This window comes from Solanum tuberosum, unplaced genomic scaffold, assembly GCF_000226075.1.
Source record: "Solanum tuberosum cultivar DM 1-3 516 R44 unplaced genomic scaffold, SolTub_3.0 scf00445, whole genome shotgun sequence".
Taxonomy (NCBI): domain Eukaryota; kingdom Viridiplantae; phylum Streptophyta; class Magnoliopsida; order Solanales; family Solanaceae; genus Solanum; species Solanum tuberosum.
Window position 1 is genome coordinate 92,804 of NW_006239374.1, and position 24,838 is coordinate 117,641.

General features: G+C 35.5%; 4 protein-coding genes across 7 annotated transcripts; 2 read left to right on the forward strand and 2 right to left on the reverse strand.

Moving 5' to 3' along the window:
• The first annotated feature begins 237 nt into the window (after positions 1-237).
• Positions 238-2,620, forward strand: LOC102583824 (guard cell S-type anion channel SLAC1). Its single transcript, XM_006363680.2, has 3 exons — positions 238-846; positions 1,049-1,854; positions 1,943-2,620. The coding sequence occupies exons 1-3, from the start codon at positions 322-324 to the stop codon at positions 2,292-2,294; spliced, it is 1,683 nt and encodes a 560-aa protein (XP_006363742.1). The 5' UTR covers positions 238-321; the 3' UTR covers positions 2,295-2,620.
• Positions 2,621-2,673: 53 nt separating this feature from the next.
• On the reverse strand, positions 2,674-9,291 carry LOC102600111 (protein TPX2). 4 transcript variants are annotated; one of them, XM_015303567.1, is made up of 18 exons: positions 8,799-9,291; positions 7,797-7,940; positions 7,239-7,328; positions 6,794-6,923; positions 6,376-6,484; positions 5,809-5,859; positions 5,273-5,370; positions 5,112-5,190; positions 4,983-5,042; positions 4,698-4,787; positions 4,275-4,333; positions 3,997-4,075; positions 3,861-3,926; positions 3,708-3,770; positions 3,470-3,547; positions 3,340-3,384; positions 3,089-3,198; positions 2,674-2,935 (listed from the first exon to the last, which is right to left on the reverse strand). In XM_015303567.1, the coding sequence occupies exons 1-17, from the start codon at positions 8,977-8,979 to the stop codon at positions 3,136-3,138; spliced, it is 1,485 nt and encodes a 494-aa protein (XP_015159053.1). In that variant the 5' UTR covers positions 8,980-9,291; the 3' UTR covers positions 2,674-2,935; positions 3,089-3,135. The 4 variants fall into 4 exon arrangements, with proteins under 4 accessions (XP_015159053.1, XP_006363707.1, XP_015159052.1 ...); XM_006363645.2 differs by having other exon boundaries at positions 6,385-6,484; positions 6,794-6,953; XM_015303566.1 differs by having other exon boundaries at positions 6,794-6,953.
• A 7,108-nt stretch (positions 9,292-16,399) lies between these two features.
• On the forward strand, positions 16,400-20,413 carry LOC102600659 (probable aminotransferase ACS10). Its single transcript, XM_006363647.2, has 4 exons — positions 16,400-17,093; positions 17,236-17,361; positions 18,795-18,955; positions 19,045-20,413. The coding sequence occupies exons 1-4, from the start codon at positions 16,584-16,586 to the stop codon at positions 19,898-19,900; spliced, it is 1,653 nt and encodes a 550-aa protein (XP_006363709.1). The 5' UTR covers positions 16,400-16,583; the 3' UTR covers positions 19,901-20,413.
• On the reverse strand, positions 20,297-24,211 carry LOC102584147 (probable LRR receptor-like serine/threonine-protein kinase At1g12460). Its single transcript, XM_015303570.1, has 2 exons — positions 22,414-24,211; positions 20,297-22,329 (listed from the first exon to the last, which is right to left on the reverse strand). Exons 1-2 carry the CDS (start codon positions 23,577-23,579, stop codon positions 20,847-20,849), a joined length of 2,649 nt encoding a protein of 882 aa, XP_015159056.1. The 5' UTR covers positions 23,580-24,211; the 3' UTR covers positions 20,297-20,846.
• Positions 24,212-24,838: the final 627 nt, after the last annotated feature.

Sequence of the window (24,838 nt, forward strand, 5' to 3'; positions counted from 1 at the left end):
AAATGCAAGAAAATATGCCTCTCAAACACAAATCATCACTTCTTTTCATAAAGACACAAACCATAAAATTACAAACATATTCAACTTGAATACCTCAATCTAATAGTCTGTTCTCTCTAAACACCACAATTTACTTTTGTTAAAGTCTTCCTCACGAGAAACCCCATCAAAGATCCAAGTTGATAACCACCACCAACAAACTTCTTTTTTTTCACATTTCTCGTGATACATCTCATGTTTGAAAATCAATAAAAATGCAAGTTTATTATAGCGAATAACTACATTTCGTCCACTTATCGCGAACAATAGAAGGGGTGCAAAATGAATGTAGGATCAAATTCTGTAGGAAACAATCATTTAGTTGATATCAATGAAGTCTTGGATGAAGAGGAAGAGGATCACAATGAAGAAAACAGTAACATTTCAACCATAGCTGATAAACCAGACACGCGATTCAACAGGCCTACGAAAAATAGAGAAATAAAAAGGCCTCCTAGGAAATTCAGCAGGCAAGTTTCACTAGAGACAGGGTTCTCTGTACTCAATGGAGAGACATCTAAAGATAAAAATGAGCGAAAAATACTCGGAAGAAGTGGAAAGAGTTTTGGAGGATTTGGTGTCAATGGAACAACTGGTATTGAAGCAAGAAATAAAGGAGATTTCAACATGTTCAGGACTAAATCAACTATTGCTAGACAATCTTCAAAGATACCACTTAGAAAAGAAAGTGGAATTGAACTTCAGAACAATAATGTTAAAGAAGGACTTAATGATCATGTCAAGAAAAGTGTACCTGCTGGAAGATACTTTGATGCCCTTACAGGACCTGAACTTGATCAAGTCAAGGTAATTATCAGTACTCCCTCTGTTCAATTTGTTTGTCTGGTTTTGACTTGACACGTAGTTTAAAAAAGTAAAAGAAACTTTTGAATTTGTGGTCTTGAACTAAAGATACGTAGAATGTAACAAAATGTCTATTTAATCTTTTGTGCTGTCAGTGCATAGATGTTGCTAAACTCAGGTGTTTGTATAACAATCTTTTCTGCAGGATTCCGAGGACATTCTTCTTCCAAAAGATGAAAAATGGCCTTTTCTACTCAGGTTCCCAATTGGTTGCTTCGGTATCTGCCTAGGCCTTAGTAGTCAAGCCATCCTCTGGCGTTCTCTTGCTCTGAGTCCTGTCACAAAATTCCTCCATGTTCCACTTTTCATTAACTTCGCGGTTTGGCTGTTAGCCGTGGGGGTTCTAGTTGCAGTCTTCATAACCTACATGTTCAAATGTGCTCTTTACTTTGAAGCTATAAAGAGAGAGTACTTTCACCCAGTGAGAGTCAACTTCTTTTGTGCTCCATGGATTGTATGCATGTTTTTAGCTATTGGTGCACCACCTAAAACAGCACCAGGAACTCTTCACCCTGCCATCTGGTGCGTCTTCATGGCCCCAATATTCTTCCTCAATCTCAAAATCTATGGCCAATGGCTGTCAGGAGGGAAACGACGTCTCTGTAAAGTAGCCAACCCCTCATCTCACCTCTCTGTAATTGGGAATTTCGTGGGAGCTATTTTGGCTGCTAAAGTGGGATGGAAGGAGCCTGGAAAGTTCTTGTGGTCGATTGGCTTTGCACATTACCTTGTGGTGTTTGTCACATTATATCAAAGGTTGCCAACGAGTGAAGCGTTGCCCAAGGAACTTCACCCTGTTTATTCCATGTTCATTGCCACTCCAGCTGCAGCCAGCCTTGCTTGGGGTGCTATATATGATGAATTTGATGGCTTGGCAAGAACGTGCTACTTCATTTCATTATTTCTCTACTTATCATTGGTTGTACGTCCCAACTTCTTCACAGGATTCAAGTAACTTTCTTGTCCTTGAAATACGAAAACAGCACAAGAGTTCAAAATTTTGATAAAAACTTGGAACTAATATCTTGTCTATCTGCAGATTTTCAGTTGCATGGTGGTCATATACTTTTCCAATGACCACAGTTTCAATAGCAACCATAAAGTATGCAGAGGAGGTTCCTTCTTTCATTACCAAGGCTCTGGCGTTGGCCCTTTCCTTCATGTCAACAACAATGGTCTGCATATTATTCGTCTCAACCCTTCTGCATGCTTTCGTTTGGAAAACCTTATTCCCCAATGATCTCGCCATTGCCATAACAAAGAAGAGATACAGCAAGGATAAGAAGCCTTTGATGAAGCGTTGGACAAAACATTCACCTCTTTCATTTGTCACGTCAATAGGGAAACATAACTCAGGAGACAAAGAGTGCGCCTCTGAGGAGGAGAAATGATTGTAAATCAATAATCACGCTGCATAAAAATGTATAATATGCAAGTTAGCAGCAATATATAAGGGTATCAAGCAATTAGTCCTGAAGGCAATCAAGAGTAACAAAGTCTTGCTGCATTGAGGATGAGCACAAATGTAGTGACTAGAAAAGAGCAAAACGTAATCGAAAGGTCTAAAGTAGCCTTCCCTACTCTGCAGCCATTATAGTAAGAATGTAATCCCAGCTGTCTGAACTATGAAATTAGCCAAGAGGATTCGATTAAATTTGTAATTTTTTCACATCTGATACATAATTCATTTAATCTCTCAAGCATTCTGTCATCAAGAATCAGCCAATTATTAACATAGAAGGCAAAACCAAAGTAAGATAAAGCTGAACAGTTTCAACTAAACAAAAACTTGCTCATTTTTATTCACATGGGGATTAACATTGCTGTTCGTATCTGATGGTTTACATCTGTAGAAAGTGATTTTTACATAAAGTTATAAACTTCTATATATTCGAATGCACTAGACAATTTCAGACAATTGCTATGTATTGGCATTGCTACATCATCTCAGTCTGCCTTTTGAATCAAGCAAAAAGGTGTTCCATCAACGTCCAGAAATGTGCTGTGTTTTGTTCCTAAAAAGCCCAAACACCTACAAGAATTCAAAAATACCTATCGAGTTGGATAATATGAGAAGAAAAAGCAAAACTCCCCCCAAGGTGTTGAAGATGTAACATTGCATGTCACATCTTCAAACCCTTGGAGATTTCTCGATTGTAAAGAAAAAAGAAAGCAAAGCATGTACCTGTTGATCGTGTTAGAGACTTGACAAACTTCAGTTACCCCACATCACTACCGAACAAAATTGGCTTTGCTTTTGAGATCAGCTAGTTTTCCGGTCTCCGTGTGTACTATCTTAAAAAGAAGAATTTATTTTTGTAAGCTGATTAAAGTTCTTCATAAATATAATGCTGAAATTTTGGTGGCTTGAAATGCCTATTAGACACATGAATGGAGATGGAAAGAGCTAGCAACCACGGAATAAACAGTGCTTACCTCATGGTTTTGTTGGAAATAAGCCCATCTATTTTCTTTAGAACCCTTGTAACAAAAAGCCATACAAAATCAAAAATCCAATGCTTAACTAAATAAGATCAGAAAAGGAAAATGAAAAAATAAATGGAACCTTTGACAGAAAGCAGGATGGTCTTTGTGCTTTCGATTGCACTCCTGCAGCTTGTTGGGGCTCAGACATAAGAGATAGCTGATAAAAAAAAAAAACCAAGAAAGATTAATAACTATTTGATGAGCTACAACACAAGAATAGAAAAACTTGTAGTAATAGTGGCAATATTGTGTCCAAAAAGAGACACCAAACAATGTACACAATTGAAACATCAACATAAAGATGTAAAAATACGAACCTTATTAAACAAATCAATTGGTGGATTATGATGAATCCTCTTTACAGTGTGAAAATTAAACTCCTGTGGCAGAGGCAAAGCACAATTCATGTGTCATTATTGGAACTTCAAAGATAACAATAACACTGAAAAAACTAGACATGTTTGGATTACCATTGGCACTGTGGTTTCCTTCTTGGTATTTCGGAACACTCCAATGTCTCCTTTACTTGATAGAATCTACATAAAACAAAAAGTTCAGTTCCCAGAACTCCATATATCAAAACTTCCCCAGTCTTTCCTAATGTACCTTTTTATTAAGGGGGAGAGCTTTGAAGTTGTAGGTGGACACCGATTCTTCTTGCTTTGGAGCCTCTACATGATTGACTCTGATATACAAAAGTTCACATGTTTTAGTCACCCACAACCTAACCTTAAAGTAATGTACATTTTACAAGCATTGACAACCAATATTTTAAATTGAAACGAAAAATAAACTAAAGAATGTAATAAGAAGAACAACATAGAATGTTATGCTAACAACAAAGGCTACTGCTGCTCAACATACACAAGGATATCAACATTCACCTTCTGAATTCTCTATTTCCACATTCCATGGTTGAATTAGAACTGGCTTTCTGCAACACCTGCAACAAAATATTTTATCAATCAGTAATAATAATGCAAACAATTTGAATTCAAATAACCGAATTTCTTTATGAACCCTCTTAATTTTATCAAACTCAAATTTAGAAGCAGATAGAATCCAAAAAAAAAATGGTGGGTACATTTCTTAGACTTCACCAACAGTGCAATTTATGTAATATTTTAGGCTGGAAAAAACCACATTGGAAGAAGCCATCAAAAATAAGGTAACACTACAAGTTTCCAAATCTTGTGATGTTGTTGCCACTATTATTATCCAATTTCACTGGTTCAGCCTTTAAGTTAAATCGAGTAGAGTGTTTGTGCATAAGAACGAACTCCTCATGATAAGAACTGATATGTAACCTTGTCATTAGTAGAAGAAGAATTGGCAGCAGAAGTTGAAACGGCTGAACGATGTTGCACGGCTCTCTCTGATGTTTTCAGGTGAAATTCCTGAAAACCAAAGTGTCAAGGTAGAAATTTTAATTCACTTGTTTGTGAAATTATGATTACAATCAATGTTAAATGAAAATTCATGGAATATAAGTGACTGGTTATCAAAGCCATAGGTCAGACACTATGATATGAATAGAACTTGGTAATCTTAGAACAGGAACAAGAAGCAAAGACACCGGTCTGAATCCTTACTTGAAACTGCGGAAGTTGTGGATTACTTCTTTTTGGAGGCAAAGAAGGACCTTCAAAGATCTGTGAGATAGTCAGCTGTCAATAACATGCAGATGAGTTAATTACCTCAAAGAAGCTATGTTTACTAACCTTTCTATTTAGTGGAAGAGCTTTGAATCTACGTATAGCTGTCGGCGGCAAATTTTCTGCTTGTTCACTACCTTTTGGCCTGAAATTGAAATGTCATGATAAAATGTTGACAACGGATCTTAAACAGGATAAGATAAATGAAACCAGTTAATGAGGCCAACCTTGCTCTTTGTGCTCTATGAGTTGTTTGAAGTGCAGGCTCTCTAGGAATAGTAATCCTGGGCTTCGCCAATGTGTTGTTGCCATCAACTTTTCCATCCTGCAAGATAGTTCACAAACTGTGTCAGAACTCCAACAGAAAATCCAGTCATCACCAAAAGTTCTACATGGTTAAGGTTGATAAACCCAGAGCTCTAGAGACTAGGGATTACGCATAATTTCGTACTAGAGACATAATTCAGCCACTCAAGAGTGGACCTGGTCGGCGGTTGAATACTGAGGCAAACATTGCTACAGACATCTTTTAAGTAAAAAATATGGGAGCTCACACTTTGAACTACTCAAATCAACCAAAATTGCTATAGGTATAGGGAAGGTCAACTCAACAAAAGATATCACAGGTGAAGGGAAAATATTAAGGACAGACATGACCAAAACAATGAAACAGATAGCCACTTAAGGTCTTTAACTGTACAAGGAGGAAGACTCCTAACTTTTTCTGAGTAAATAGATAATAGAATGGAGAGCAAATACTTACTCGCTTAGGTGCCTTGTGAACAAAACTAAATACAGGCTTCGCTTCGGCAACCTGTAATGCAGAAAAAGATATTTTTTCATTAAAAATTGAGCAACCTAACATTAGAGAGATGCCAAAAGTCCATATACAAGTGAACAGAACTTGAACACAATAGAAGGAAGAGATGAAGCATTTGCGCTGTTGTCAAGATTGCACAGCTGGAGAAGAACCTTGGTCAAGTAATTAGATGTGAAGACCAAGTAATGTTTAAAATTTACTTTTTTGGCAAGGGTTGTATTTTCCTTCCAGAGAGAACGAATCAACCTTGTGTAGAATTGTTGTAGCCCATTTCCAATACTTAAAAATGTTAGAATTCCAACATGTAATACATCCCCCATAAAAATTCTTAAAATCATAATTCTATTCAATTAATTTGCAGCAGATTTAACTCCACAAATTCATAAAGTTGATCCTGTTAATGTAAAAAGAAACACTAAATTGGAAGAAGCAATTAATAGATAAAGAGACTCATGATTACTATGGCATAATGCAGAGGAAAAGGAGCAAAATCCATAGGGCAGAACATACAAAAACTACCTTCCGTAGATGACCACTCTCAAGCTTTTGTCTCTTGGCAGCTTGAGTCTCGATCACAGTTGAACTGGTTCCGTTTTTCTCAACCAAGAATGTGGTTAACCTAATACAAGAGAAAGGTGTTCAAAGAGACCACAAACCAGTAAAGTAGTTAGCAGTGCCGGTGATGAGCAGATGTATGATCAAACAAGGTCATTCCCATTCACCAAAAGGTGGAATATGAAAAACAACAAAACACATACAGAAGATGACCCACTGTTTAAAGATTTACAGATCCTCACTCTTGAATTTTTTTTAAAACACTAAAAATAATAAAAATTGGTCTGCACTTAAACAGAGAATGCGAAGAAAATCAGGAATTCCAAGATGATGCATGCATCAGGAAGAAAGATCTTAACATGTCAGTACCAACCTCGATTCACCTATTGGATGAGGCAGGTTTTGCTTGGCTAAGTGACTTGCGGTTGGTTTCATGAGGGTTGAGCCCCTGGGACAAGATGGCTTTCCTGAGCACCTGGTTTTACCTCTTGTGGCAGTGGCACCTGTAGCCATGTGATTGTAGAAAGTCAGCCCTGCCAATCAAAGGCATCAAATATAAGTGTGTACCTATAAGAGTTAAAAGACACCACAAGATCTAGTGTTACATGGTTGCATGACAAAACTGGTGTACCTAGTGTAACATGGTTGCCTATTCACAAATCACATACTTATCACTCAAGCAACCAACTTGAACCATGACAGAACAAAAACATATTCTTAATTTTACGAGTAGAATATTAATCATTTCAGAGATAGTTCTTTAAGACAAACATTAAAATGCAGACATTTACAATTGTCAAATTAGAAATGATAAGCACCTGAAGGAAGCTGTCTCAGTTGATGTAAAAGTTTCTCAGCATTGCTAATTTCTAAGTTAGCAGAAATTCCTGCATTGTTGCCCTCGCCTTCTGTAAAATAAGATCAGACAGTAAACTTGAGTATATCAGAATGATACCAATTACTAGTATCAACATCAGTACAAGAAAGTTGTGGCATATCACGAAAGCCAGCTTATAATTAAAGTAAACAACTAGGAAAAACACTAAATCTTTTTGAGGGAAACAGAAAAATACATCAAGCAGAAGGACCATGTGTGATAAATTTCCCGGTTCATTCCCTTAGACTCTTATAAGCTTTACCTTCTACTTATCTCAAGAGTCACAATCAATGTCAAGAACTAGCTTGCATTTCAGTAAATTTTCAGTCAATAGGATACTTCCACATGCAAAAATATGGAATAACCAAATTGATTATAAACTTCTAAAAGCAAATGCTCAACACCAATGAAGGAACATAATACATTTCCCTTATAACAGCAGAGCACAAAATTCAAGTAAAAGATAAGAGTTATAAAATAAAAGAGGCAGAATAAACACCTTGCATTACAGCAGGAACCTCTTGCTCAACCTCAATATCAGAATCACTATCAGACAAACTCATATTCACAACTTTGGATTTCGGAGATACATGAATGTTTTCCAGGAAACTGTCCTCCTTCGAAAGTAACCTAGTGACAAAAGCTTGAATAACAGAGAACAAATGTATTATCAGTCATAGTATTCCATAAACAATAACACAAGTGTTGCGTACAATCCAAATTTAAATTTTGCTAGAATAACGTAACCTAAGGAATGTTAGGAGGTCTTTACCAAAATGAAAGCAAAGAACAGCCAGAAAGAAAACAGTGTCATATAATGCTCAGTACATCAAAGAAAATAGTATATATGAGATTCCAGCTCTTTTCATTAGAACATAGTTCCCATAGCAGAGAGTTAGAGACATAGTTCTAAACAAAAAATTTCCAAAAAAAAAAAAAAAAAAAAAGAGGTGAAAAAACACAATTTTCCTATATACTATCACAAGTATGCCACTAGAAAGTCACAGGTTCGAGATATGTAAATAGCCTCTCGCAGAAATGCAGCTAAAGGTGCCTACAATAGACACTTGTGGTCACGCTTTTGCACACAGTCCATTGCGAGAGCTTGTTGCACCAGGCTAAGTTTTTACTACCTTAGTTAGAAAAATATAAATATTTTCAAAACAAGATGAACAGGAAAAAGCTAAAATATTGTCGGAAAAAAGCGAAAAAATACAAAATATATAACGTGAGAAATATAGCATTGGCATCATCGCACCAGAAGAAGTTGATCCTAAAAAGCGAACTGTGAGTCACGGGTTCTGAATCATACACAAACAGCTTCGATGCAAAAATGCAGAGAACACAAAAAATGCAAGGTCTAATCAAAACGTTTTAACACTAGTTCCTTAACAAATACAGCTAGAAATTGCAGGAAAACAAAATACAAGTTCTAATAAATCAAATAAACACCAAAATTTAGCACCGGAAACAAAAAAAAAAAGAAAAAAAAAAGACTCACGAGAAGGTGGATAGCTTCCGGCAGATTCAAACCAACTCTCAGCTTGACAAGTCTCAGGCAAAGCCTCTTCACAACCTAAATCAAAGTAACGAGGTGCATCAAACTCGTAATCGAGGTCAATCTCCACCGCTGTAAACGTATACTCAACCATATCCTCCATATCTTCCTCCATTTCTCCCATCGCACAGTTTCCGATAACCGTCGATTTTGAAACACAAACTCAAGCGTGATTTTTCACACAGCGACTGTGACCTTGAGGAACGAGATATGGAAGGGAAAAAAAACACTGGAATCGATGATAATGGAGAAGGAAAAAGCCCTAGTCAGTGCATAGAAAAACGAGAAAGAATTGGAAGAAGGAGAAGAAGAGAAGAGACGTAACGATTCATGGAGATTTGGGAAGAGAAAAGACAGAGAAAAAAGGAGTACTATTTAGCAGTAAGTAGTGTGAGACTTGTTGGTAGCGGCGACTGATTATTTTCAGAAGGATCCGAATTTTTGAAAAGATGGGTATGGGCGGGTCCGATTGGGTTGGGCTATATAACGTTAGAAAAAACTTTTTCTGCTTTTACCATTATACCCTTCTCCCTTTTTATGTCAACTTATGAGTTAAAAATATCTACCATTTCACTAGGCATATGTTACAAGTAAATCTATCCAACAAAGCTTAAGACAGATGAAAATAAATCATTTAGTATTTTCATTTCTGCATGAATTTGAACTCGAGACCTCGACATAAAAAAATTTAGTGTTGTTTGAATGGAGAGATGTGATTTGTTTTGTATTCAAGGACAAATGTTGTTGAATGGCGAAAGTGTTACATGAAAGTGTTGATATGATAACTCTTGAACTCTGAAGTTGTGTTGTTAGGTGCTTCATTTTATTTTCACGTTGAACCTAAACCTATGCTAGAAAGATAGATATACATATATTTAATAAGAGATATATTAATTCTCCAATAGAGAGGAATTGTGATGGTCCCCTTAGAGATATATTGATTTCAAACACCAATTCAAATAAGAGGATTATTGGTATAATAATAACGTATTTATTAAGATCATAACGAAAATCTACTACTTTACTTTTAATTGATAACTTATCTATCAATAAATAATAATATCATTAACTAAAAAACATTGAATTTCAAAAGTGGAGAATATCTATAAAATCATTCAAAAATCATGTAGAGCAGTGACAAGTAATTTTCAACAAAAAGTTCCAAATAATTATCATTTTGGTGAGAGGAACAGAAAAAAATCAGAAGAAACGGATCTTATAGTGTGAATTTTTGAAATTTAAAACAAGATAGGGATTGGATTGTCATTTTGGGGGGCAAATGGGATAATTTGTTTGTCTTTGGGCAGAAAAGCCAATTCCCATTGGAGTTTGAGCTCTGTTTCGGGCGGCTCAAATCTGTCAAAGCAAGTCTCATAATTTCGACATGTGTTCACTTTTAACCCCTTCTTTTCAATTTAATTACAATTCTACCACTTAACGGTTTGTTCGTTTGTCAGGTTTTTTCGAATGTGGGCCCCACCAGGCTTATCTATTTCAAATGAAAAGTAATTTTAAAATTATCAAAAGATTGATGACAAGTACTATTACTATATTGTAAAATATGTAATAGTTGTTTAATTGAATTATGAAAAATCTGGGAAATTAATTTGACTTTTATGTTATATCGTGAAAGAAATATTATAGCAACCGTGTGAAATTGTGAATGCAAAATTCACCTATTATGAATCAGGACACTAACGATCTTAAAAAGATAGATGCACAAAGTATTTTGTGTTTATACAAAATTTAGAAAAGAATCGTAATTCGACAAGTTTAAATGAAATGTATATATAATTCTAAAAATGGAAACGATAATAAGATCTCTCCCAATGAAGTGGTGTTAAGTTATTTGTAAATGTAGTTTCAATTGTGTTGCAAGTTGTAACAAGTGAATGTAGATTGGAAGTCGGTAGTGGCAAAGAAATAATTTTTCGTCAAAAAGTTTAACATCTGTTATATATTCATAAAAGATCGATTTTATATATATTATATAATTTTTTGATAATCTTCTTCCCTAAAAATTATTTGAATCCTAAAACGTTATGAACTTTCAAATGAGAAATTTATTGTTGATGTTAATAGTTATGCAATTACATGACCTACTTTGGGGAAAAAGTTTAAAGCCGTTCAGATTATTCATTTATGTCTTGGCTCTAAAAGGTCAAGGCATTTACTAGGGTAGTACTTGTTTGGAAATGAAATCAAATTCAGAAATCAGAATAATGGCTAGGGCAATTAATACTACGAAAATTATTATGTACTATATGCTATAGTAAAAAAAAATCTAATAAATATTGGCATTTATATTTGGTTGGTAAAAGTTTTCAGAGCAATTTCAAAAGAAACATTCATTTTATCATAGTATATATTACAACAAAAATAACATATTAAGTGTAATCTTACTGAGGACACATTTGAGAATGATAGATGGTACGTAAAACTTAATCCTACTTTTTGTAAAATTGCAACAAAATATATCATAAAAATGCATTCATTATTTTTGGGGTATGACTTTGATGGAAGACAGAATGCGAAAGCGAGGTTGAGATGATTTGGACTGATGAGGGAGATGCACAAATGTTTCATTGCGAAGGTATGAGAGGTTGGCTAAGGATGGATTCAAAAGAGACAGATGTAGACCGAATAAGTATTGAGGAGGGGTGATTAGATAGAACATGACACAATTACAACTCACCAAGGACATGGTCTTAGATATGAAGATGTAGAAGATACACATTAACCCCGCTTCGTGACACTAGACTAGGTATGTCATTGTATATTGATAGAGAAATGCATTTATTTTCTCATTTAAGGTGCTTCTTAGGATTCTCTTCTTTTCAAGTCAGAAAGTTACCCCACGGCTTTACCCTTGTACTCCATTTACTAGATTTACACGGCTAATTTTAACTTATTGCTTTGTCTTTTTTACTTTTTGGTATTTTTCCTCTTTACCAGTGTTGCACTTGTAACCATAAATCATAATCGTCAAAACCAAAAATTAAAATAAAATAAAATTAAATGCTATTTCTTTCATTTAATTTTTTTGATATCAATTTTTTATCCAAAAATAAAAATGTTAAATCTAATATTATTAGAAAACAAAAAAAAATCAAATAAAAATGTAAAATGTCGATTTCAGAATAATTTGAGGACCATCTTATGTTTGGGCCAAATGCAATACAACAAACTCAACTTGGCCCAAAGTATCTAATTGTCAAATCCTTTTGTGCCGATAATTGGGATGATCGATGTTGATCGTAGGAAGTAGTGGTGATGGTGGCGGACGGTGGTGGTGATGGATATATTATAATGATATGTAATGTCTAATCGTGGCGGTGAACGATAATTGCAGTTGACAATATAGTTGTATGATTGATAATAGTGACTGTCAATAGTGATTGATGGTAATGATGGTTGATATTGATGATTGTAAATGATGTCAGACACGTTGATAACTATTGCTATGATTGACAGTAATAGTAATAATGATTGTGGTAGTGATAATTGCTTATGGTTAGTAGCAACGTAACAACTATGGTAGTTGATAATGGTGATATTTCAACTTATCAAACGATGCGTTTTAGCGTATATATAAATAAATAAAAATTGCGTACGACCTCCTAATTGTCATCCTTGTTAATACGACGGTATCGTACAAATCTTCTAACATGGTTTCTTTGTTTTTATGATAAACAAATCATCTAAAAAAGGGTTAACTATACTAAATACCTTTGTATTATAACCCAATTACGGATAAATTTCATGTATTTTATAATTAAATACTTACATGAGTTACATCCCATATATTATGAAGATCTTCACTTACAACACCTATGATGTTGTCCCTATTCTTAAAAAAAATTAAACCTTTTATATTATGAAAATTCTATACTAATGAAACTTCATCTAACTGAGTATATTTAAGATAATTTGAAAACGAAAGAATAAATAAACAACTAAAATGATATTTGAACGATAATTGTAGCGTATATTATAAAAGATGTCAGTATAGAATTTTCGTAGTACAAGGGTGTAGTTCTTTGTTTTTGAAATACAGGAAATCTTTTCATAACTGAATCATAGTAGTACTGTTTGGTATAGTGCCCAAAAAAAAAATTAAATTGAAAGTATTATAAGATACTTATTTTCTTTTGAAGAAATTCAATAAAAATAATTTAGCCGTACACAAACACAATTCTGGCAAATGCAGAATATATATATAGGGAATAATAAAAAAAAGATAATGACAAGAAGTTGGATTAAACTTGTGGACATTCTATATGGAGTATATAAAAAAGCTTAGATAAATGACAGTTTTGGTACTAGGAGTAAATATCATGTAGTGCTATAGGTCCACTAAATTATGAAATAAAAAAGTGCATCTTGTGAGACACAAATTTAAGTTTTTGTTTATCAGTTTAATATTTTTTGTTACCTCAAACAACAACAATAATAATGAAGTTTCATAACTTCAGTAAATTATAAGTTATTTTTTCAAATTTTAAATATAATTATATAAATTGAATTTTGGATTTTTATATAGCTAAATACTAATTTTTAAATAAAGTGAAAAATTATTTCAATTTTTTTTAAAAATATTTTGTGTGACCAAATAGTCAAATATGATTCAAAACTCTTTAGCTGATTTTGTTTTCAACTTTGGAGACGAGAAGAAAAGAGGAACTCATTGGTATTAGAACCCTGCACACAAAATTAATATAAGTTTTGACGGTTGAGATTCCTTCAATTTTTAATCGCAAGTCTCTTTTGATGAAAGTGTCGATCTCAAAAATGAGTTTTATAGTGCATGAACCCGTATTAGGTGAACTCCATACAAATACTAAACATCAATGTAAAAAATAAAAAGTAAAACCTACGCAATAGCAATGAAGCGGGGCAGGGCGTTTCCGAATTCAATTTAACCCACAATGACTTTAATCTACCCTGCCTTATATAATATTCTTTTCTTCCCGTCCTGTCCTGCATAGCAATTTTTATTTTTATTTTGTTTTTCCTCTAACTATATAAATTAAATTCTTGGAAAATAAAATGAAGGATATAGAAAAAGAACATGGTAGCACGTGACAAAAAGCCCTAGATCCAAAGCATACGCACCGTTAATATTTGTGGCTCCAATCTATAGGACTTGAATATTCCTCTTATCTTATGGTCATTTCAAGCCATTGAAACATAATAACATAAGATACATATGTAAAAGAAATTATTATTTGTTTTAATAAATATTAATTTTCAAATTTATAATTTTAAATGCACAATATATAACCTACTTAATGATAGAGATATAAAGGTTAAAACTATTGAGCCATTCATTCTGAAATATAAATGTTATGGCAGAATAAAAAATCCAAAAATAAATTTAAATTTAATAATTTTTTGTCAAACGATAAGAATGTCTCTTAGAGAAATGATGATAAGAATGGTTTTTGGTTGGATTAGTGATCTTTCTATTATTTCTAGCTTTGTGGTTTACAATTGAGATTGGAAGATGACAAAAATTATAAGCTTGATCTTTTCTTTTTGTCTTTAAGTAGTAGTAGTGTTTAGCTTTGAAATTAAACTTGTTGATTTGACCAAATGATGGGCATATTCTTAACTTTACTTTGGGATCTCAACTCATTAAGCAACATCATATTCTACTTGTATATTAGTACTATGTTGTCATCACACATAAAAGAAATGATGCCTCACTTTTTGGCATGTTTACTCAAGATATTTGAATTCCAAAGTACTTCCTCTATCCCTAATTACTTATCCACTTTTTCTTTTATAGTTATCTCTAATTACTTGTCCATTTTAACAAATCAAGAAAAGACAATTTTTTTTGGGGAACTTTCACATATAGCCACTCAAAAATAGCCCAATTATTCTCCATAGCTATAGTTTGATAATTACAATTAGTAGCTATATGTTATAGGGAGGAGAGAGGCGAGCGAGACTGGGAGAGAGAGGGGGCAAAGAGTGGGAGAAATGTGAATTGTATATGTATATAGGTTAGATAATTGTATATTATACATATGCATTTGTATATATGGCAAGCGAGATTGGGAGAGGGAGGAGAGAGGCGGGCGAGATTGAGAGAAGGAGGAGAGAGGCGAGCGAGATTGGCAGAGGGAGGAGAGAGGCGGGCGAGATTGAGAGAAGGAGGAGAGAGGCGAGCGAGATTGGCAGAGGGAGGAGAGAGGCGGGCGAGATTGAGAGAAGGAGGAGAGAGGCGAGCGAGATTGGCAGAGGGAGGAGAGAGGCGGGCGAGATTGAGAGAAGGAGGAGAGAGGCGAGCGAGATTGGCAGAGGGAGGAGAGAGGCGGGCGAGATTGAGAGAAGGAGGAGAGAGGCGAGCGAGATTGGCAGAGGGAGGAGAGAGGCGGGCGAGATTGAGAGAAGGAGGAGAGAGGCGAGCGAGATTGGCAGAGGGAGGAGAGAGGCGGGCGAGATTGAGAGAAGGAGGAGAGAGGCGAGCGAGATTGGCAGAGGGAGGAGAGAGGCGGGCGAGATTGAGAGAAGGAGGAGAGAGGCGAGCGAGATTGGCAGAGGGAGGAGAGAGTTTTTAACCTATTATACCTTCAATTAATTACTTTGAAAAATGTAGAACTTCTTGAAACCCTTAAGTTTTTAATTCATTTATTTCATAATTAATAGGGATAAAATGGTAAGCTCTCTATAACAATCATTGTTTTCTTAATAGGAGTGTCAATTCAAAAGTGGACAAGTAATTAGGGACAAAAGGAGTAGTAGAGTACTTCATTCAATATTTAAAAAATATTGTTTTATCTATTAAAAAATTAGTCCAAATAAGCATCTAGAAAGTTTAAAACCTTTTAGCTGTTATTTTTGAATTTCCTCTTAATTAATTAACGGTCTATATAATTTTCTAAAAGGTCCCTCTAACACTTACTAGTTATTATATACTCAATCAAGATAGTCAAAAGATAGTGAGGCCATTATTACTCATTCAAGATAGACAAAAGATAGTTAGGCCAATGTGGGGTTAAGAGGCTTAAGGGATAATTAGTGCACATTTGTTTGCATTTTACTTTAAATTATTCAAATCTCAGTTATTAAATTTATTTATTTATTAGATTTGAATCTTACCTATTTAGATCTTAATCATCAACTTATTCTTCCATATGTTACAACTATTTCATGAATCTGAATAAATCAAAATAATTAAAAAATATGATAAAGTCATTCATTAGAATATCTATTCAAGAATTTCTATAAAGATGTAAGTTCACTAAACTCTATTCATTTACCGTTATCATCTTGCTCACATCAACTGTCACCACTGTTAGCCATAATTTTATATAATCACCATCAATTATCAACAATTACCAACGTCAACTATTTAAATTTAGCTTCGCTTCAAAACTCATAATCATTTTTGAAAATAATTTAACTCATACAACTCGAATATGTGACCTAAACCCGGAGGCAAATCTCAACAAGTATATTATATGTCTACGGTCACGGGTAAACCGCGAAAATTATTATTTTTTTCTTATTATAACAACAAAAAAATAAACAACTTTAGGCGGACAAAAAGATAAATAATAATTCGACCAACTATTTGCCACCATTTTCTCCAAATCTCTTCTCCATCACTCACCTCCCTTCGTACTCTCCGTCCACCGTCTCGCCGGTCAGATAGCTGACTGACGTCATACTCCGACAAGGTGACGTCTTTCTCTCTGCCCCCACTATGTCACAGTTATGACAAGGTCACGAGACCGTTCACCAACTAGAACAACAACAACAACCATTTCAACTGGCGGCGCCGGCGGCAGAGACGGAGGAGGAGCCACGACGGCGATGAGGGTGATAGTACCCTTACAAGGTGTAGTTCAAGGTCGGGGTGGTCTTTTCTTAGGTTCAGTTATACCCTGTGCTCTTTTCTATTTTTGGCAACTCTACCTAAAACGAAATCGTTCCTCCGGTGGTGACAATAACGGCGAATCTACGGCTCCGGCGAGGTCAACGTCGTCGACCCATTTGCCGGAAGTGTCTTCTGGGTCTGGGTTACAAAGGGTTCACTCACGTGTTTTACTGTCACCGAAGGGAACTACTGGGCAATCTCAGGTATCTGCTAGAGCTAATTCGATTATTTCAAAACAAATTGATAGTAGCCCTTACTATGTTGGATTGAAAAGAGCTTCTGAAGACCCTTATGATGAGTCAAGTAATCCAGATGGTGTTATTCAGCTAGGATTAGCAGAAAACAAGGTACTAATAATTTTGAATGTTTGGATATATTGAATCATTTTCTAGAGAAATGTACCAAATGCAGTACATTTCTTGTTGGGGAATCTACTTTTGTTTGTTGTTTCAATGATTTTGAATTTTGTCTCTATTTGTATGGTTATAGTTGTCATTGGATTTAGTTCAAGAATGGCTTGCAGAAAATGTGTCAAGATGGATGATGACTCAAGATTCGAGTATAACCGGAATAGCTACTTATCAGCCATTTGATGGGTTGTTGGAGTTGAAAGTGGTAAGCTTTTTGATTTTTCCTTGCACACTACTAGTGACTTGTTTGTTGATATAATGTTGACATGTATTGGATATAATATGTTCTTCTTGAACTAATAAAGTACTAGTAGTTGTTCATATGGTTATAGTTTTTACAGGCTAGAGAAGGAAATTGAACAAAAAATTTACTTGAAAAAGTTTGTATGTATAATTTAAAGTTGCTACTTTGAGTTTAGACTATAGGATTAAATCAACGAGATACCTATTTGGGTGGTATTAGTTTATAGTTGTAACCTAGGATGGGCTCATGTCATGTCCATATAATTTCAAAAATGTTATGTTCATATGCTTGTGTAACAGTTACTCCATATCAATCACCCATCCGCTAGTCCAGTGTGCTTTATAGCTGGTTTAATTTGAAATGTGAACCCCTGGATGCGGGATTGGTTATGGCATTTGACAATCCCAAAATTACCTATTGTATACAAGGTTTTAGTATGTCCCGTCTTTAGCTTTCTAAGTCTATAAAGTGCAACAAACATAAGGAAAAGCATTGAATAAGCTTCACGTTCATTTTACAGTGCCAATTAACTTCTGAAAAGTTCGTCAATGCTCTAACTTCTACGCTATCGACGCTAAGCAACACTTTGAAAAATAAACACGGTTCTGAATGTTTTGATTTTTTTCTTGAGCTTTTGGAGCCCATGATTGTCTAATAAAGGAGGTTAAAATACAAAAGAAGAGAAATGATAGGAAAATTTTGAAACCTGAAAATGTGTTTGACCAGCCAAAGCATTGAAACAGTATCCAGAGGGATGGGGGTGTTTTTTTGTGGTAAATATCTTCTCCTAGTTGAGCGTTACATTGGTAAAACTTGAGTTGGAAATTCATAATTATTGTTGATCTAGCTCAGTCATTTATGCTGTTTCAGCATTTGATGATTTTCTGAGTTATGTTTGTCCTGACCGGAACAATAGGATCCCTTGCAGTGTGATATGATAAAAAATCTAGTTTGAGCACATAAGAGAATAGTTTAACCTGCTTTACTTTGCATGGTTTTCGTTATAAGCAAGTTAATAGTGAATAATGGACTCAGTTGTTCTGAGAGGTGATCTATCATTTCCTTGACAAATACTCACCTCGATACTCATCATTGTGTAACCTGTTGAAGGATCTATTGCTAGATTTGCAGTATCTGTTGAAGATGGAAGGCAATTTTGGCCTCTTTGAAATATGAGTGGCTACCTTTGTCATCGGGTATCCTAGGGTGGGAGATGATCTGATGGATTTACCTTTTAAAATTGTGGGTTTGAGAATTGTATAACAGCAATATATGAAATCATCCTTGAGCCACTATGAAGATCGATTCATAAAAACAATAGGTGTTTTGTGTGATTCTACATTATTTATGGTATCTCTTTGAATTGATTTTCATGTTTCCTCACCTGTATGCAGGCTGTGGGAGAATTTATGTCTCAAGCTCTGGAGAGATCAGTGTCCTTCAGCCCCTCGCAGATGGTTCTAACTGGTGGTGCCGCTCCTGCGCTTGAGATACTGAGCTTCTGCCTAGCTGATCCTGGAAATGCTTTTCTTGTTCCCTCACCATATTATCCTGAGTGAGTTTTATTCTCCTTCCCAAATAAATTTCAATCTTTTGGTCATCTTTACGTATATAGTGTATAAAATGAGCTCAATGCGTTTGCAGTCTTGATAGGGATGTCAAATGGAGAACTGGAGTGGAGATTATACCTGTTCCTTGCCGCAGTGCAGACAACTTTAACTTGAGCATTGACGCTCTTGACCGAGCTTTTAACCAAGCTAAGAAACGTGGCCTTAAAGTACGAGGGATTATCATTTCTAACCCCTCAAATCCTGTGGGAAATATTTTCTCTAGGGAGACACTTTATAACCTCTTAGACTTTGCAACTGAGAAGAACATCCATGTAATATCCAATGAAATCTTGGCAGGGTCAACTTATGGACGTGAAGAATTTGTCAGCATAGCAGAGATAATTGATTCTGAAGATTTTGACAGGAGCAGGGTACACATTGTGTATGGTCTCTCTAAGGACCTTTCTCTTCCTGGTTTCAGGGTGGGGGTCATATATTCTTGCAATGAAAATGTTCTAGCTGCTGCGAAAAAGTTGACAAGATTCTCATCCATTTCAGCCCCAACACAGCATTTAATCATCCAGATGCTATCAGATGCAAAGTTTGTACAACAATTTATCAAAAAGAACAGAGAGAGGCTAAGAAAGATGTCTTCTCTATTTGTCAGTGGATTGAAGCAGCTGGGAATTGAGTGCACCAAAAGTAGTGGGGGTTTCTATTGTTGGGCTGACATGAGCAGGTTAATTCGGTCGTATAATGAGAAGGGTGAGATTGAGCTTTGGGATAATCTACTAAATGTAGCTAAGATCAATGCAACTCCTGGTTCTTCCTGCCACTGTGTTGAACCTGGGTGGTTCAGGTTATGTTTTTCGACATTAAGTGAGAAGGACATTTCCACAGTTATGCAACGTATCCAGAAAGTTTTGGAGTTACGTAAGTCTCTGAGTTAAGTTGCTAATGATATGATCCCTTACAGTAAACCGTAACCAAAGGTCCAAAACTTATGCAGAGATTTTAAGGGTCGCGTGTTATGTGATTTAATGGATCCATAAGTTATCAATGTTCGGATAATGAGATCAGAATGCAGCAGCACTGAGAACTACATGAAGAGAAAACAAACAAAAAAAAGCCAGATTGTATGCAGATGATTCCAGAAGTGTGTTCTTGGTCCTCTCCAACTGTCATTTTCACAAATGCATTCCTCCTCCCAGTTTATGGATTTTGAAGATAGCTAAATTAGCAGTCAAAGTTGATGCAAGGAAAAACATATAGCATGTAGAAATGGCTTCAAATGAAATCCATTTCCAAATTCTTTGTGTCAATAAGGTCGGTCTTAAATCTTGATATTTTCTTATTATCTCATTGTTGTATAGTTACAGGTAGATGTATGGACTCATTATTTGTTCACATTCATTCTTGTGTTAGCACTAGATATGTAATTCGAGAAATGAATCGATTTCTTTCATCCCTTCAAAGGTTGTTGATATATGCATGTCAAAGGTAATTCTTAACAGTAAATGAAGAGCAATATTGAATGGTTATAAAAAGCAGTTGCCAAGCTGCATATGAGACATCAAAATACCTTTGCATCTTACAGGAAAAGAATTGCTTTATTGTAAACTTACAATGACCAATTGATTAAAAGAATCACAAATCAAATACTAAAGAATCTTCTCTTTGTACCAAAAGCTGTCACCTCCTAATCACTCTGATTCCAAATTCAAGAATATGACTGATACTATTAATTGGTCTGCGCGTCTCTCTTATTTGAGACCCTTTCTGATTCCCTCATCAAATCTCATGAGAAGTGAGTCTAGCACAACAGCTAGACTGCTTTCTTCTCATTCTATGAACAGCTGCTGTTTCAAATAGTCTTATGGCTCTACTGATTCTTTACTATGATCCCAAGCCATTCCTGATGGACTCAAGAACCTGCACTACCTCAGCCATGCTAGGTCTCCTTGAGGATATTTCAGAAGTACAAATCAAGCCTAACTTCATTACCTGAATCAGCTCATTTTCTGCAAAGCCCCTCAAACTTCTATCGAAACAGTCTGAAGCAGCACCCCTTTCTATCAATCCTCTAACATATTCACACAAGACCACCACTTCATTTGCTACTGGGCTCTCTACTGGTTTCCTCCCAGTGACCAACTCCAGCAGAATCACCCCAAAACTGTAAACGTCACATTTATCACTTAGTCTCAGACTTTGCGCCAACTCTGGTGCAACATAACCAACTGCATTGTGAAACTTGGTTAGTCCATAGTTATCCAGCAGGGGAAGGAACCTACTCAGGCCATAATCAGTCAATTTGGCTTCATAGTTTGTATCCAGGAGTATATTAGTGGACTTGACATTAAGATGAAGGACTGGAGGTTTGCAATCATGGTGAAGATATGTGAGTGCTCGAGCTGTTCCAACTGCTATCTGAAACCTTCTTGGCCAATTCAATTCTGGGTTACCAGCACCAGTGCTAGTTCCAGGATAACTAAGTCCATGTAAATTGTCGTATAGGTTTCCATTTGGAACAAACTCCGACAATATTAACTGCATGCTAGAGGACCAGTAGTACCCTTGTAAAGCAACAAGATTGGGGTGCTGAAGGGTCCCTAACCGGCCAACTTCATGCTCAAATTCATCTTGATTTCTGATTCTCCCCAATGTCTCGAGCTTTTTCACTGCAATTGATACACCACCTTCAAAGGAAGTTCTGTAAACTGATCCAATTGTCCCCCCACCAATCAAAGACTCCTTGTCTAGCAAGGCTTTTGTGCCAGCCTCCCAGTCCTCATATTTTGAAGGCAAAGTCTTGCTGAAAAGAACCAACTTTCCTATAATGACATTTGAATCTGTTGAAGCCAGTGGCGTGCTCTCTACAACGAATGTTTCATCTTCTCTCCTCCTTCTCCGTCGAGCCTTCATATTGATGATGGTTATCAGACAAACGCCTGTAAGGATTATTGAAGCAGCGACAATAGCAACAATAGCTGAGACACTCAATTTTGGTTTCCCTTTTGCAGGAGTAGTGCCACTGGCAGAGCATGAAACTTCTAAAGGATCACCACAAAGACCACTATTATGAAAAAAGGCAGAGGGTCCAAACTTCTTGATGCTCTCAATTGAGGGAATAGCACCAGATAAAAGGTTGTAAGATACATTAAAATGAGTTAAATTTTGCAAATCCCCAAGAGCAACAGGGATTGACCCAGATAGCAGATTTTGTGATAAATCCAAAAAGTGCAAGTTAGACAAATTTCCAATGGTTGATGGAATACTTCCATTCAGTTGGTTATGATGTAAGTCAAGATATACAAGGTTTGACAAGTTGTACAGGTTTTGTGGTATTTCTCCTACTAAAAGATTCCCAGATAGATCCCTGCAGCAAATATTAGACGGTTCAATTCCAGATCAGAGCAATGATGAAATAAAACAAATTAAACTAAGATGGTGATATACTCACAGTTGAAGAAGAAGCTTGCAGTTGCTTATCTCATTTGGGATTTCACCAAATAGGGTGAGATTATGGAGGTCCAAAACTGCAAGCCATTCGATACTACCAAGCTCCGTTGGGATTGTCCCACCTAACAAATTATCACCCAATCGCATAACGGAAAGGCTATTCAAATCTGCAAGCTCAATAGGGATACTTCCATTAATTCTGTTATATGCCATGTCCAAGTACTTCAACGCGCTGCATTTCGAGATGCTCAAGGGAATTTCACCAAAAAAAATATTCCTTGAAACATCCAACACTTCCAGTCGCTGACTACAAGTCCCAGAGTTAACAATCTCCCCTTCAAAACCATTACTTGAAACATTGAAATATGTAAGATTCACCAGCTCAAGAACCCCAAAAGGAGCCAAACCAGAGAAGTCATTGCTACCAAGATCCAAAAGCTCCAACCTTTGACATGGAGAAACCTGTTCTTGAACAAGTCCTGATAGTGCATTGCTCCTCACAGACAAGTACACTAATCCTGGAATGTCACAAATTTGTGAAGGTAAACTTCCACTAAGACCATTAAAAGACAAGTCTATTCCTTCAAGACTCTGACAGTTTCCAATTGATGCTGGAATTGGACCTGAAAGATTGTTATGTGACAAGGAAATGAACCTTGTTTTGTTACAATTCATAAACAAAGACACAGGAATTTCACCACTATACACATTTCTTGACAAATCAAGGAACCTTATATTTGATAAATCCCCAAGAAACTCAGGAATTGAACCAGAAAAGGCATTAGAGCTGAAGTTAATCTTCCACAATGAATCAATCCCCCCATACTCTGCAGGAATATTGCCAGTGAATTGGTTCCCAAACAAGGTAAGGATGCGCAAAGACTTAAGTTCTGCCAAGGCAGGGGAGAGAACCCCACCAAGACTAGTATTCCACAACACAATCTTCACCACATTTCCAACAGAATTGCAGAAAACACCACTAAAGTCTAAGCAAGGTGTTCCATTAGGATCCCAAGAAGCTAAACTATTAAAAGGGTCACTAGAAATGTTACCCTTGAATTGAAGCAGGATCTCCTTTTCAGTGATGGGAGATACCAATTCCAATTCAAGCAAACAAAAACACCAAACAAGAACAACACAATGAACAAATGTACCTAATTTTCTCATGTTCCCCAGCACAGACACTCAAACATTATCATTGCTGGATCCAATCTTGAAAGTTCTTGATCTCAACTCCTCCAGACACCCTTTTGCCTTTTCTCAAATGGGGTTCAATTATCAAAAATACAAGATTTCGATCTTGACTAAACAAAAGCATTTTTAATACTCAGTATCTTCTTAAAACAAGAAAGAAATTAAAGTGCATTTATTGGGTATAGCTTGAAATTCTGTGATTTGGTACTCTTTTCTTGAAGGAAACAATAAAGTTTGGAACTTTGGGTATTTTGTATATCTGGGTTGGTGTTGGTGTTGGAGTTAATAACCCTAAATTCTATAATTTTGCAGAATTTCAAGAAAAAATGAAGATTTCAAGAAAGTGGGCTTAAGAAGAAAGAACCCCAATACAAAAAAAAAATGAATTTTTTAGAGCTGCAATTACTAATCTGGCTGGCAATGACATGCAAAATAGAGTACTAAACTAGTGGGATGCAAGGTGAAAATGCCTGGCTTTGCTGAAAAAGGTTGTTGGTCTGCCAGTTTTTTTTAATAGAGAAACTGCTGAAATATTTTGACGGTTGTCTCCACATGGTCATCTTCCTCCTTTTTAACCACACTCAAGAATCAAGATTTAGGGCGAGTTTTACGGGTTCAACTGAATTTATTATTATTTTTAATTATATATATATATATCAAAAAGTAAGACATATTTATGTAATAAGATTACACGAATCATGTTTTAAGATGTATATATGATCACTTAACTGACTCTAAATTCTTAATTTATGTATGTTCATCCTTCAAAAAAAAATGTTGTTGATTGTGATAGTAAAGTGTGTGTATATATATATACGAGATCACTCAGATTGACGGACTGACTCTAAATTCTTAATTTGTGTATGTTCATCCTCCAAAAATGTCGATAACTTCGTGTGGGGTCCTTCAAAAGTAAACTCGCATTAACTGTATCTTATGATATATATATATATATATATATAAGATCACTCGAACTAACTGACTTTAAATCTTTGACTCACCTACTCTTCAAAAACGTCAATGTATTATATGTATAGTCCTTCAAAAGTAAAGTGTATATATGCATATAACAAGATCATACGAACTGTATGTATACAAAATTACACGAAGTACACACAGATATATGTCAGATCCTTCAAAAAATAGTACTATATCTTAAAAAGATACGATACGAGTGCAACAACAATTTTGAAACTTACTATCTCACCTAATTCTTTGATCATAAATTTGAT